The sequence below is a fragment of the Pteropus alecto genome, unplaced genomic scaffold, assembly GCF_000325575.1.
Source record: "Pteropus alecto unplaced genomic scaffold, ASM32557v1 scaffold86, whole genome shotgun sequence".
Taxonomy (NCBI): Eukaryota; Metazoa; Chordata; class Mammalia; order Chiroptera; family Pteropodidae; genus Pteropus; species Pteropus alecto.
Window position 1 is genome coordinate 11275834 of NW_006442109.1, and position 14418 is coordinate 11290251.

The window sequence follows — 14418 nt, forward strand, 5'->3', positions numbered from 1 at the left end:
TTTAAGCCTGTGGAGCTGTATCACTCAAGGTTCTGGCAGGAAATAAATGGACTAGTTATAGAGGTTTGGGTAGGAATTAAGGAAAGCAACAAGGGATGGTGAAATTCCAAGGCCTGGTACTATCTGGAAGCCATTGATACTTTTAAGCCAGCAGGGCAAGAACAGGAACACTGAAGCTAGATGAGAGCTGGAGCATTGGAAGCCAAGGCAGTGGATAGGACCTGTGGCCATAGAGGAACGGTTCTGAGGTGGGAGGGAGCTAGGGAAACAAGGTCTCCGATTTTGTTTTCTTCTCATCCTCTGATGTCCTGCTAGTGCCTCTCATTGGCTTGACCCAACTGGAGGTCAAGGGATCTTGGGCAGTGTAGTCCTAGAGGTCAGCCTCAGAGGGTACAAAGCAGAGCATGGAAGGGCAGAGATTAAGTTGCAGGAAACTGGAGACAAATAGAGAATGCCTAGCCCAGAACCCATTTAAAATTATTGTGAATTTGTAAGCAGAGGAATGTTGTACTGAAAATGGTCTTGTAGGTCTTGTGAGTTTCGTGGACTTTGAGCATTTTCTTAAAAAAAAAATCTCTTCCATCAGAGTTCCTATTTATAACAAAAAAAGGAGAATGCAATCTATTATCTGATTTATCCTTATAGCCTCCGTGGGATATATAATTTTTTTCTCTGTAGACTGTTTAGGCCAGAATTAATTCATCTGCTGGAGGGAGTTCCCGAGTCCCTGCAGCAAGTATGGTAGGGTGCCAGTGGCTTAAAGCAGCGGTCTCCAACCTTTTTGGCACTAGGGATGGATGCTCCTAAGAGGATCTAATGCCTAATGATATGAGGTGGAGCCGAGGTGATGATGCTAGCACTCAGGAGAGGCTGCAGATACAGTTGAAGCTTCGTTTGCTTGCCCGCCACTCACTTCCTGCTGTGTGACCCAGTTCCTAACAGGCCACAGACCTATACTGGTCTGCAGTCTGGAGGTTGGGGTCCCCTGGCTTAAAGGGACAAAAGAGGGAGCAGTACAGAGTACCAGCCTTGAAAAGCTTAAGTCTTTTTATAGAGTTGTGATGAAGACAGGTACACAATAACAAATCAGGCAAGACTTGGATTAAAGACTACTCTACAATTTTGACTTCATATTTGAGTGATGTATCAGAAGGAGCTGGTTTTGTAAGGATGTAGGAGGATGAATAGGAGAGCATTAGGGGGTAGGGAAGCTGGAAGAGATGGTGAAGTTAATTTTGGACATGGTGAAGTGAAGGTGGGAAGCACAGTGATGTCCACCAGGCATTTGGAAACTAAGACCAATGTTCTGCAGAGGAGCTGGCCAGAGGTGTGGATTTGGGTTAAGCTTTCACAATGAACAGAAATAGTTGATGTAAAAAAATGTGTTTTGATAAGAAAAAAGAGGAGATTTCAGAACCTTTTTGCATTAAATGGACAGGAGGAGGCAAGAGTTCTGCAAGCCAGTTGGGTTTTTTGTTTTTGGTCAGCTTTAACGAGGAGTAATTAATATACAATAAAATTTACTATTTTTAAGTGAACAATTTGACAAATTTGACAAATGTGTGTAGTTATGTAGCTACCACCACAGTCCTAGTACATTTTCATCATCCCCAGAAAGTTCTCTTGTATCTCTTTGTAGTTAATCTGCTCCCTCAATTTCTTAGCCACTGGCAACCACTGATCTGCTTTCTATAATAGTTTTGCTTCTTCTAGAATTTTATATATATATGGAAGCATGGTTATGTCATCTTTTGTGTCTGGCTTCTTTCATGTAACATAATGCTTTTGAGATTATCTGTGTTGTTGCTTGTATCAGTAGCTTATTCCTTGTTTTTTTTCTTTTACTGAGTAATATGCCATTGTATTGATATGCTGTAATTTGTCTATTCATTAATTGATGAGTTAATGGGCATCTGAGTTTCTAATTTTTGGCTATTGTGAATAAAACTCCTATGAACAGTCACGTGCAAGTTTTTATGTGATCATGCGTTTTCATTTTTCTGGGCAAATACCCAAGGAGTGGATTCGATGCATATATACTAGTAAGTACAGCAAATGTTTAGTTTTATAATAAACTGCCAAACTGTTTTCCATTTTGTATTCCCACTGGCAGTTTATGAGTTAGTTTGCTATTCTCAGTCCTTTGCATTCTTGTCCTACAGGTTTCTGATGAGGACTGTGACAAATGTTTTATCGTTGTTGTTATCTGATTGGGATCATTTAATGATCATGATATGGTGGCTGGGAGGAATAGATTTTATCATAGCAACAGGACTCTAAAAAGGAGCTGAATTAGCAATTAATTCATTGAAACCTTTGGAAGTTTTTAATTTTAAAAAACTTAGCGTGATATAGAACATGTTAAACCACTATGATAGTAACGAGCAGCAGCATTATTTAGTGGTTAAGAAAGAGGTCGGTTGTCCAACATGGATGGACCTCAAGATAATCATGCTGAGAAATAAGCCAGACGGAAATAGTTGAAAATCACATAATATCACTTATATGTAAGATATTAACCTAAAAGCAACAAATGAACAGGACAGAGACTCATGGACATTGACAGGAGACTAGTGGTTACCAGAGGATAGGGAGAAAGGGGGAGGGGAGAGAGAGATGGGGTATTAGGGGTCAAATATGTGGTGACAGAAAGAAATCTAACTATGGGAGGTGAACACACAGTGTAAATATATATATATATGCCTTACTGTTAAAATATATAACTGAAACTTACTGGATTTTGTTAACCAATGTCACCATAAAAATAAATAAATAGATAGATAGATAGATAGATAACTGAAACTTACTGGATTTTGTTAACCAATGTCACCATAAAAATAAATATAAATAAATAGATAGATAGATAGATAGATAGATAGATAGATAGATAGATAGATAAATAAGGGGTTGGATGTCAGAATGCTTTGATTTGAATCCTTACTAAATCAGTTACTGGCAGTGTGACTTTGGGTTAAACTATTTAGTCTCTCTCGCCTCTGCTTTTTTGTTTTTGTTTTTTGTTTTTCTCTCAGGGTAATAATAAGAGCACCTAGTTTTTAGAGTTGCTCTGAGATTTATTAAGATAATACATGTAAAGCATTAGACATTGCCTGCCACATAGAAAGTGCTCAGAGGGTTAACTGCTGTTATTTTTCTGTTCACCTAGAGAATGTTAGAAAGCTTCAGAATTTTATAAATTCACTCGTAGTAACTATTAAGCCTACCCCTGTACTCAAATCTTTCAGCTTCCCTTATTTATTTCAGCTTTAGAAAGACAGTAGTAGTGCTATTTGGTTTATTTTCCAGTGCTTTGATAATTTTTACAACCCCTCTTTTTATTGGTGAATTTGGTTTTTTATGTATGCAATTAAATTTGGATTTGTGCATTGGGCCATGAGTGGAAAAAGAACAATTGGCCTTTAGTGGTATTAACCATTACTGTAAATTCAAAACAAAACAAAACAACGGCAGTTTTTTTTTCTTTGCCAGTATTTAGCTGGTTCATCAGGATTGTGAATTGGTGGTTCTTGAATACAAGCAAAACCCATTAGTTTGATTTAATTTTGTCTATAGTTCTTTACCTGCTGAATAAGCATGTCTGCTTCTTTTTTTTTTTTTTTTTTTTTGACTAGTTCTCATTATTGATGTAACAAAACAACTTGCCAGCATATTCAACATGTCTTTCCTTTTCTAAGTGTACTCACTTTCTAAATAGGGGTAATAACAAAAAACCTGTTTTCTTTTTATCAGCTATTTAATTTTGTGTCGCTAAACATTGATAATTTGTGTGGTTTAATGAGTAAAAGTCAGTGAGTCAGCCTAATGAAACCCTCTAAAAGGGAAGTCCTTAGAGTCAGGGGTGGAGAGAGCTGGATCACGGTGTGTACTTAAGTTTCAGTTGCAGAACTTTGTAAATGGGTTGTCCCTCCTCCAATTCTAGAAATGCCCTTAAGAAGTAACCTTATTGACCTCTTTCTTTTATGAAGCTCTAAATCCATTAATTTATTTGAGTGTAGGTGTGGGTGTGACGGAGGGGTGATAGTGAATGACAAGTTCAGTTTTAAACATGTTGAAATTAACATTCCTTTGGGACGTGTGTGTGCGTATATCATGTTAGCAGTGGATATTCAGGGCTAGAGTCCAGGAGAGAGAAATTTGGACTGAAATCTAGCATATGAGAAGTAGGTGAAAGCCTTGGAAGTAGCTGGAATAACTCTCAAAAATGTATGTACAATGAAAGGAGGAGATAGAAATGGACCGAAGACAGAATCCATGGGGTCTGTCGACTATGATACTGCCATACTTCGAATCAGTTCTTTTAAAGTACTTTCATTAAAAAAAATAAAAAAAAAATAAAGTGCTTTTATTACATCAGTTCTAAGTTTAAATTAGATTCTGTGTAAATAATGAACTACATAGATCCAGGTTGTTCACTTCAATTCAGCAAATATTTATTGAGGTCCTTCTATGTGCTTTACCTTTGTTAGGCACTTGGGGGTATAAACAAATTTGAAACTGTCTTTGCCCTCATGGACCTTCTAGACTAGTTTGTGAAGGCACTGAACAAATAATCACAAATAATACATAATTGCAAACTGTGCAAAATGCTGTGAAGGTAAAGTACTGGGTACTGGGTGAGCATTTTAAGAGGGACCTGGTCTCCTATGGGTACTGTCAGGGATAGCTTCCATGAGGAAGTGACATTTATTTCAGCTAGTAACTATTGAGTACCTAATATGTCCCTGGTACTGGGTTGTTTAAACTGAAATCTTGTGATTGGACATTAATAGGGTGAAAGAGGGTAGGATGGAGAAGGCAGGCTCTAAATAGAGGGAACTACATGTGCAAAGGTCCTGCAGTAGAAAGGAGCATGGTACCTTCTGGGAATTGAACATCTCAGGTGTAGCTATAGAAGGGAGAAGAGTAAGGCGGCGGGGCGGGGAAGAGGGGGAGAGGGGAGGTTAGTTCATGGCCTTCTCAGCCATCAGAGAGATTTTGTTTTTTAGAGTAAAACTATCGAAAAGCTTCTGAAAAAAGTTTAAGTTTTCTCCCTTTTAAATATGCTTTATTAACTTTTATTATAGAAAAATTTTATACACACATATGCAGGGAGAGAGGGAGAGAGATTATTTCCCAACATTTAGTTTCAACAGTTATCAACTCATGAGCATTTTTATTTCATTTATACCCTTTGTACTGTTTTCACTCAACAACACTTCTGACACCAAATGTATGAGTTTTCCCTCACACCAGCCAATTTTTCAACTCTCCAGACATTAACTGGGTGTCTTCCAATTTAACTCAGTTTTGACACTAAATACTGTAAATTAGCACAGATCCCTCAGTTTAAGGGCTCATTCCCACAGAATTGGCCCCACTTCAGATGCCAATTGCAAGTCCCAGGTTGCCACCTATACTTCGGACCAACTAACTGGCTATAAATTGGGTGTTCCCAGTACCTCCTCATCATGTTTGATAATTTGCTAAAATGGCTCACAAACTCAGGGAAACACTTTACTTGTATTTACCGATTTATTATAAAGGCTACAACCCAGGAACAGCCACATGGAGAAATGCATAGGACAAGATATTTGTAGGAATTGGGGTAGGGTGGTGGAAGGATGGTGCAAAGAGCTTCCATGTCCTCCTTGGGCATTCTGGAAGCTCTACAAACCGTGTCATTTCGGGGTTTTTATTGAGGTTTTATTACTTCAGCATTGGTCAAATCATTGGCCATTGGTGATTTAGGTCAATTTTCATCCCCTATTCCACCCCCTACCTTGGAGATGAGGGTTCTAGGGCTGAAAATTTCAACTTTCTAATCATGGCTTAGTCTTGATTAGAGACCACTTGCCCCCATCTTGAAGCTATCTAGGGTCCCCTAGCCACCATTTATTTTGTTAGCATACAAAAGCTATTCTTACTAATCCAGTGATTCCAAGAGTTTAAGATGCTATGTGACTAAACTAGACAAAGAGCAAATATCTATTTCCCATCATACCACATGCTCCCATCCACTTTCCTTGCCTCTTCTATTATTTTGAAGTAAATAAGATTTCATAGTTCAGAGGATTTTGAAGCAAAGGAGGGACACAAGCAGGTTTGTTTTTTAAAACACTTCTCTGGCCTGGGAAGCAAAGGAGGATGCAGATAGTCATTTAGTAGATTATTTTGGTGGTCGAGATGAGAGATGATTGTAACATGGGCGAGTGAACATAGAGGTATATGGATAAATTTGAGAGTTATTTAGGGAGTGATACACATATGCAAAAGTATGCGTGCTGGGGTATGTGAAAATTCTAAGATGGAAAAGGGTAAATCTTGCCTATAATAGAAGAAACAGACCAGACATGGAGTAGCATGGGTTACATAGCTGGTGGTATGGGAAAAGGTAAGGGCATTCTTAATGTTTTTCTTTGATGCGTTTTGTTCAGCCTAACAAACTTTATTGACTACAGTATTGCATTACTAGTTCTCTTTGATACATTCAGGTTTTCTAATCTGAGAGTGGTCACACCTCCTCCTGCTTCTTCGTATTACTTGCAAAGCTTGCTTCTTTACTTTTAATGTAGACTCCCAGACCAAGGGTGAGCAGTTTCTTTGTTCTCTTTGTTATGTGAAGCAACTTTTCACCTTTCTGAGCCATAGATCTGGCCTTGGTTTCACAGTATCTTCTTTTTTTTCTTCTCCTTATGCAATATGCCTTTTTTTTTTCAAAAAAACTTTTTATTGTGATAAAATACCTATAACATTAAATTTACCATCTTAAAACCATTTTTGTGTGTAGAGTCTAATGATATTAAATACTTTCATAATGTTGTGTAACCATTACCTTAGTCCATCTCCATAATTCTTTTTATCTTGTAAAGGTGAAACTATTCCATCAAAATATCAACTCCCCATCTCTCCCTACCATAAGCCCCTGGCAACCATCATTTTACTTTCTGTCTCTGATTTTGACTACAATAGTTTCCCCTAGTCTGTGGGAGAAATGTTCCAAGACCCCCAATGGATGCCTGAAACTGTGGATAGTACTGAACCCTATGTATACTATGTTTTTTCCTATGCATACATACCTATGATAACATTTAACTTATAAATTAGGCACAATAAGAGATTAACAATAACTAATAATACAATAGAATAATTACAACAATGTACTGTAATAAAAGTTGTGTGAATGGGGGTATCTCTCAAAATATCTTATTGTACTATACTCAACTCTTCATCTTGTGATGATATGAGATAATACAGTGCCTGTACAATGAGATGAAGTGATATGAATGTAGGCATTGTGACCTAGCTATTGACTTTCTGACCGTAGGGCTATTTAGTGATTAATGGGCAGGTAGCAGTTACAGTATGCATACCTTAGACAAAGAGATGATTCACATCCAGGGTGGGACATTGTGAGATTTCATCATGCTACTCAGAACAGCACGTAATTTAAGACTTATGAATTGTTTCTTTTTGGAATTTTTCATTTAATATTTTTGGACTTCAGTTGACTGCCAGTAACTGAAACCTTGGAAATAGAAACTGTAGATAAGAGGGAACTACTGTACACTAAGTACCTCATATGAGTGGAGTCATGCAATATTTGTCTTTTTGCGACTGGCTTATTTCACTTAGCATAATATTTCACTTAGCATAATGCTCTCAAGATTCATCCATGTTATAGCATGTACCAGATTTTTTTTTTTTTTTAAGACTACAAAAGCAGTGTTAGAGGGAAATTTATAGCAATACAAGACTGCCTCAAGAAACAGGAAAAACCTCAAACAAATAACCTTACATATAAAGGAACTAGAAAAAGAACAGCCAAGTTCAAGGAGAGTAGATGGAAGGAAATAATAAAGATTAGAGTGGAAATAAATGAAAGAGTCCAAAAAGACAGTAGAAAAGATCAATGGAACCAAGAGCTGGTTCCTTGAAAAGGTAAACAAAATTGACAAACCTTTAGCCAGTCTCATCAAGGTAAAAAGAGAGGGCCCAAATAAATAAAATCAGAAATAAAAAGGGAAAAATGACAGCTGACACCACAAAATACAAAGGATTTTCAGGAAATACTACAACAATTATATGCCAATAGATTGGACAACTTGGAAGAAATTGATAAATTCCCAGAAACATTCAATCTTCCAGGGTTGAATCAGGAAGAAACAAAACCAGAACAGACTGATAACTACTAACCAAATCAAATCAGTCGTCAAAAAATTCCTGACAAACAAAAGCCCTGGACCAAATGGCTTCATAGGTGAATTTTACCAAACATTCCACAAAGAATTAATACCTATCCTTCTCAAACTATTCCAAAAATATTGAAAAGGAGAGAAGGCTCCCAAACTCATTTTACAAGGCCAGCATTACCCTGATAGCAAAACCAAAGACATTACAAAAAAAGAAAATTTTAGGCCAATATCTCTAATGAACATAAATTCAGAAATCCTCAACAAAATATTAGCAAACCAAATTCAGCATTACATTAAAAAAATCATACATCATGATCGAGTGGGATTTATTCCTAGGATGCAAGGCTGGTTCAATATCCACAAATCAATTAACATGATACACCACATAAACAAAATGAAGGGTAAAAATCATGTGATGGTATCAATAGATGGAGAAAAAGCATTTGTCAAAACCCAACATTTATTTATGATAAAAACTCTCAGCAATGTGGGGATAAACAGAATATACCTCAATATAATTAAGGCCATATATGACAAACTCATAGCTAACATCGTACTCAAAGGTGAAAAGCTGAAAGTTTTTCTTTAAGATCAGGAACAAGACAAGGATATCCACTTTCACTGCTTTTATTCAACATTGTATTGGAAGTCCTAGCCACAGCAATCAGACAAAAGGAAATTAAAGGCATTTAAATTGGAAAGGAAGAAGTAAAACTGTCATTATTTGCAGATGCACAATGCTGTACATAGAGAACCCTAAAGAATTCACCAAAAACTTATTAGAACTAATAAGTGAATTCAGTTAAGTAGCAAATATATTAAATAATAATATTTGAAAATCTATTTTTATACACTAATAAACTATTAGAGAAATTAAGAAAACAATCCCATTTCCACTGCATCAAAAAGAATAAAATACCTAGTATATCCCATGCTTATGGATTGGAAGAATTAACATTGTTAAAATGTCTATACTACCCAAAGCAATCTACAGATTCAGTGCAATCCCTTTGGTATCAAAATACCAAAGGCAATTTCACAGAACTGGAGCAAATAATCCTAAAATTTATATGGAACCACAAAAGACCTCAAGTAGCCAAAGCAACATTGAGAAAGAAGAACAAAGTTGGAGATACCGCACTACCTTATATCAAATGATATTACAAGACTACAGTAATCAAAACAGCATAGTACTGGAATAAAAACAGAAACATAGATCAATGGAACAGACTAGAGAGCCCAGAAATAAACCCACACTTATATGATTTTCTGCAGTTGCTCTGTATGGACTTTTCTCTTGTTCATTTTTATGGTATTGAGTGTTCTATAATATTCCTGATTTAATGGCACCCTCTTATGTCACTATAGCAAAGTCCAAGTACTTCAGAGTGTTTTCTTGGTTGTTGTTTTAAGAGCTTTGTAAGTGTCCAATTTTATGGTTCTTTTATCTCGCAGAACCCTGAACATTTCTCACCTCTTTTTCTTTTACCCTTCACCACCAGTTGCTAAAGGATACTTCTCTCTTCCTTTTTGTCTTTTTTTTTTCCTTCTCTACACATTTCAAAAAATGCTCCTTTAATCACCCCTGTCTTTTAAAATTATATGTGTTCCTTTAAGTCATACCCATCCCTTTAAATTAAACATACTTTGAAATCTCTTCCTTGTAGTCTGTTCTGCCTGGACACTTTTCCAGTATTTTCAGATTTATTGTGGATTTAATCTTTCTGACAGTCATTCCAAATAACCTTTAGGCCCCTTCACTACCCTTTCTCTTCTGTCTTTTCTGCAGTTTTTTTTTTAGTCTGCTTTTGCTTGCCACAAAGCCTTGTGCCTGGATGGAGGTGAGAGTGGTGATTTTTCTCTTTTTATTCACAGTTTATTTTTAATTTTGTCAATCTGTGTCTTCAAATGCTGCAGGGGTAGTTTTATGTAGAATTTCTTATGCTGCAGGGGTAGTTTTATGTAGAATTTCTTTTTCTTCTTATCGTTTAGAAATAAATTTGGGGAGATAGTTATGCAACTGCCATTGTCCTCAGCTGTCTTGGAAGTCTTGGATTACTTAATAATTGTTGATGGCACAACTAGCCATCCACCTGGAAATAAAATTGGAATCCAGTTTTATACCATGTAGGAGTTACTAAAATTCCAGGTACATTAAAGACTCATGTGTAAGAAAATCTAGGTGGATACCTGTATGATCTGTAATCTGAGTGTGAAGGTGGAGGGATGCTCTTTTAACCGAGAATAGAAAGCAGAAGCTATAAAAGAAAAGATGTGTGTGTATGCAGAGGATAGAAGAAATATTTGCAATGTTGAGGACAATGATAAAGTATAAAAACTTTTTATAAATTGACAAGAATGATAACCCAGTAGAAAAATACATGATTAGAAAGACATGAATAAGTATTTTTTAGTAGAGTATATCCAAATAATCAATAAACATAAGATGTTCAGATTTATTAGTAATCAAGGAAATTCAAGTTAGAGCAACAACATGTCCCTTTATAGCTATCGAACTAGCAAAATTAGAAAAACAAAGCAGAATTATCTATGGCTTTCAGGGATGGAGATAAATAAGGTACTTTTATATCTTCTGCACAATATTTAAGAACTACTTAATGAAGGGGGAGAAGGCTTGTGTTTTTCCCCTTCTCAAATACAAACTTTCCAAATATCTAATAAAGATAAATTAAGCATAGTAATCAAGCTTGAGAAGGGAAGTGTCATCAAATTTATATTTAGAACTTAACAGGGCATATTGAGAAACAGGAAACTCCTTTTAATTAGTCTGGGTTCTCTAACACTGGAGTTCTTTCTTGAAGATCTATCTATATCATGAAAATAAAATGCCATTCAGTGTTTCAGGATCTTTCTCTACTACCAGCTGTTATGACTGCCATTCTGGGGACTAGCTTAAAAGGTAGGACTTAGTCCTCACCTCTCCTGCAATATTTTATGAAGAAACTTTTCAAACATACAGCAAAGTTGAAAAGATTTTAAAATGAACAGAAATATACTCACCACTGAGATTCTACCATTAATATTTTACTATACTTGTTTTATCACATATCTATCTATATCTTTACACACACAGATATCAATGCATTTTACTTTTTGATGCATTTCAAAATAAATTACAGACATCAGTATACTTACCCCTAAATATACTTCAGTATGCGTATCAACTGGGGTTCAGTGTTTATTGAAGTAAAATTTACATACAATGAAATTTAAAAATCTTAAGGGTATATTCACTAAGTTTTGACAAATGCATACGTCTTTTAATCCAGTGTTACCATCACCTCAAGAAATTCCTTCATGTCCCTTCCCAGTCTATTTATGCCCTCACCTTCTAGGGGCAACCACTACATTGATTTAAGCCTTTTTATGGACATATGTTTTAGTTTGCGTAAATCCCTAGGAGAGGAATTTTGGTTCATTGAGTAGATTTATGTTTAATTTTGTAAGAAACTACTGGACATCTTTCTAAAGTGATTGTTTCTTTTTACACAGAGATTTATAAGAGTTCTCATTCTACATCTTTGCTTACTTTTGGTGTCGTTAGCCATTTATTTTAGCTGTACTTTTGAATGTGTAATAGTATATATCTTTATGTTTTTCATTTGTATTTTTCTGGGTAATAATGATGTTGACTACTTTTCTTGTGCTTATTGATCATTCATATATCTCGTGAAGTTTCATTTAAAAATTACATTGTCCTTTTTATTATTGAATTGTAGGAGTTCCTAATGTATCTTGGATGCTGGTCCTTTGTGAGATATATGTTTGTGAATATCCTAGAGGACTTTTAAGTACTTTTTTTAAGTACATTTTTTTTCAATGAATACTTACCAAGCACTTACTATGGGCTGGAATACAGCAGTAAACACAATATACAAAATCATTTCTGCCCTTTTGGAGTCGTTGTGGTTCCTTAATACGTCCAGGGAGACCAGTAAGAAGTCTTCTTCAGTGATCCAAGAGCTGATGGCTTGGACCAGAGTTTTAGCAATGGTGGGGGTGAGAATTATTTGGCTTCTTGATACTTTTTGAAAGTAGAGCTGACTAAGTGAATTTGGAATATAAGAGAGGGAGGAATCAATGATGACTCTTCAGGTTTTTGGTCAAAAGAACTAGAACGATAGAGTTGCCATTTATTGAAATGTGGAAATCTACAGGAAGAACAGGTTTGGGAGGGGGTGGTGATAGTGTTGGTTTAGGTTAGGAATTCATTTTTGAATATATTGACTTTGAGATGCGTATTAGATACCTATCTATATGGAGCAGTCAAGTGGGCAGTTTGTGTGTGTGTGCGTGTGTGTGTATTAGATATATGAGTTTGGAGTTCAGGAAGGAGGTGCGGGTTGGAAATAGAAATTTGGGATGTCAGCATTTAGAACCCACTGTTGTACTGAGAGTGGAACTAGAACCTGAAGAGAAAAGGGTACACAAATCGCTAATTTTTAAAATAAACTTTTTATTTTGGGAGACTTTTAAATTTACACAAAAGTTGCAAAGATAGTACAGAGTTCCCATATGCCCTTCATCCATTTCCCTGTAAAATTAACATCTTACATAACCATGGTACATTACTGTTAACTAAAGACCAGATTTTGTGTTTTAACAGTTTGAAATCACTAATTGTAATGTAAGGTGGAAGTTTAGAAACATTTTATGAATCACCTATATAAGTTTTTGACTTTTTTTTCTTCTCTCTTGATAGAACTAATGGCTAAAGAGTAAATCAACATGGCAACTATGGTTCCGCCAGTGAAACTGAAATGGCTTGAACACCTCAACAGCTCCTGGATTACAGAGGACAGTGAATCTATTGCTACAAGAGAGGGAGTTGCTGTTCTATATTCTAAACTGGTCAGCAATAAGGAAGTAGTACCTTTGCCCCAACAAGTTTTGTGCCTCAAAGGACCACAGTTGCCAGACTTTGAACGTGAGTCTCTTTCAAGTGATGAACAGGACCACTATTTGGATGCCCTTCTTAGCAGCCAGCTAGCACTAGCGAAGATGGTATGTTCAGATTCCCCATTTGCTGGGGCACTTCGAAAACGACTGCTTGTACTCCAGCGTGTTTTTTATGCACTTTCTAATAAATACCACGACAAAGGCAAAGTGAAACAGCAACAGCATTCTCCAGAGAGCAGCTCTGGTTCAGAAGATGTCCATTCTGTTAGCGAACGACCCCGGTCAAGCACTGATGCACTTATAGAAATGGGCGTTCGAACTGGTCTAAGTTTATTATTTGCACTTCTAAGACAAAGTTGGATGATGCCTGTGTCGGGACCCGGTCTCAGTCTTTGCAACGATGTTATTCATACTGCAATTGAAGTTGTGAGCTCTTTGCCACCATTGTCTTTAGCAAATGAAAGCAAGATTCCTCCTATGGGCTTGGACTGCTTATCACAAGTAACAACATTTCTTAAAGGAGTAACTATTCCCAATTCTGGGGCAGACACTTTAGGTCGTAGATTAGCTTCTGAGTTGCTGCTTGGTTTAGCAGCTCAGCGAGGTTCTTTGCGATATCTTCTTGAATGGATAGAAATGGCTTTGGGGGCTTCAGCAGTTGTAAATTCCATGGAGAAAAGCAAATTACTATCAAGCCAGGAAGGAATGATCAGCTTTGACTGCTTTATGATGATATTAATGCAGATGAGGCGTTCTTTGGTATGTATTACAAATCTCTATTATCTAACAATTTTGGGAAAAGTCAACTCAGCTCTTAATAAGTTTGTGTTAATAGTGAATGATTTGAGAGTTTTACTGGTGATTGTTGGGTTAGTTAAATATTTTATACTCAAGAAATTTTTATACATGTTGATGTGAATATGTAATTCAAGGGCAGGCTAATTGGTATAGTGGATCAGAAGTCAGTATCCACTCTATCAGGTGTAGATAGACCACTGGATCAGGAATCAGGATTATAGTTTTATGGCTTCTTATGTGAACTTGGGAAATTCATCTAACTTTTCTATGTAGTGGTAAACTTATATGTAAAAATGGGGCCTTGGCTAGTGAATGTGGAGGTCTTTTGAAAAAAATCTCTAATTTCATCCTTCTCAATTTTTATTAAGTATTTACTATATGCCAAGTGTTATTCTAGTCCCTAGGGATACAGCAGAGAAAAATACAATTTCTTCCCCATGGAGCTAACAGCCTAGTAAGGGAACCAGATAATAAATATATGATTTCACATAGTGAGAAGTCCTAAAAT

General features: G+C 36.2%; 1 protein-coding gene across 11 annotated transcripts in view; it reads left to right on the forward strand.

The window, feature by feature from the left end:
- HERC1 (HECT and RLD domain containing E3 ubiquitin protein ligase family member 1) overlaps window positions 1–14418 on the forward strand; it is a 163650-nt gene that overhangs the window by 20539 nt on the left and 128693 nt on the right. For all 11 annotated transcript variants that reach the window (XM_025038950.1, XM_025038949.1, XM_015595937.2 and 8 more), the window contains one exon: window positions 12916–13871. In XM_025038950.1, coding sequence (XP_024894718.1) covers window positions 12942–13871 — 930 coding nt within the window. In that variant the 5' untranslated portion in view covers window positions 12916–12941. The remainder of the gene's footprint in view (window positions 1–12915; window positions 13872–14418) is intronic.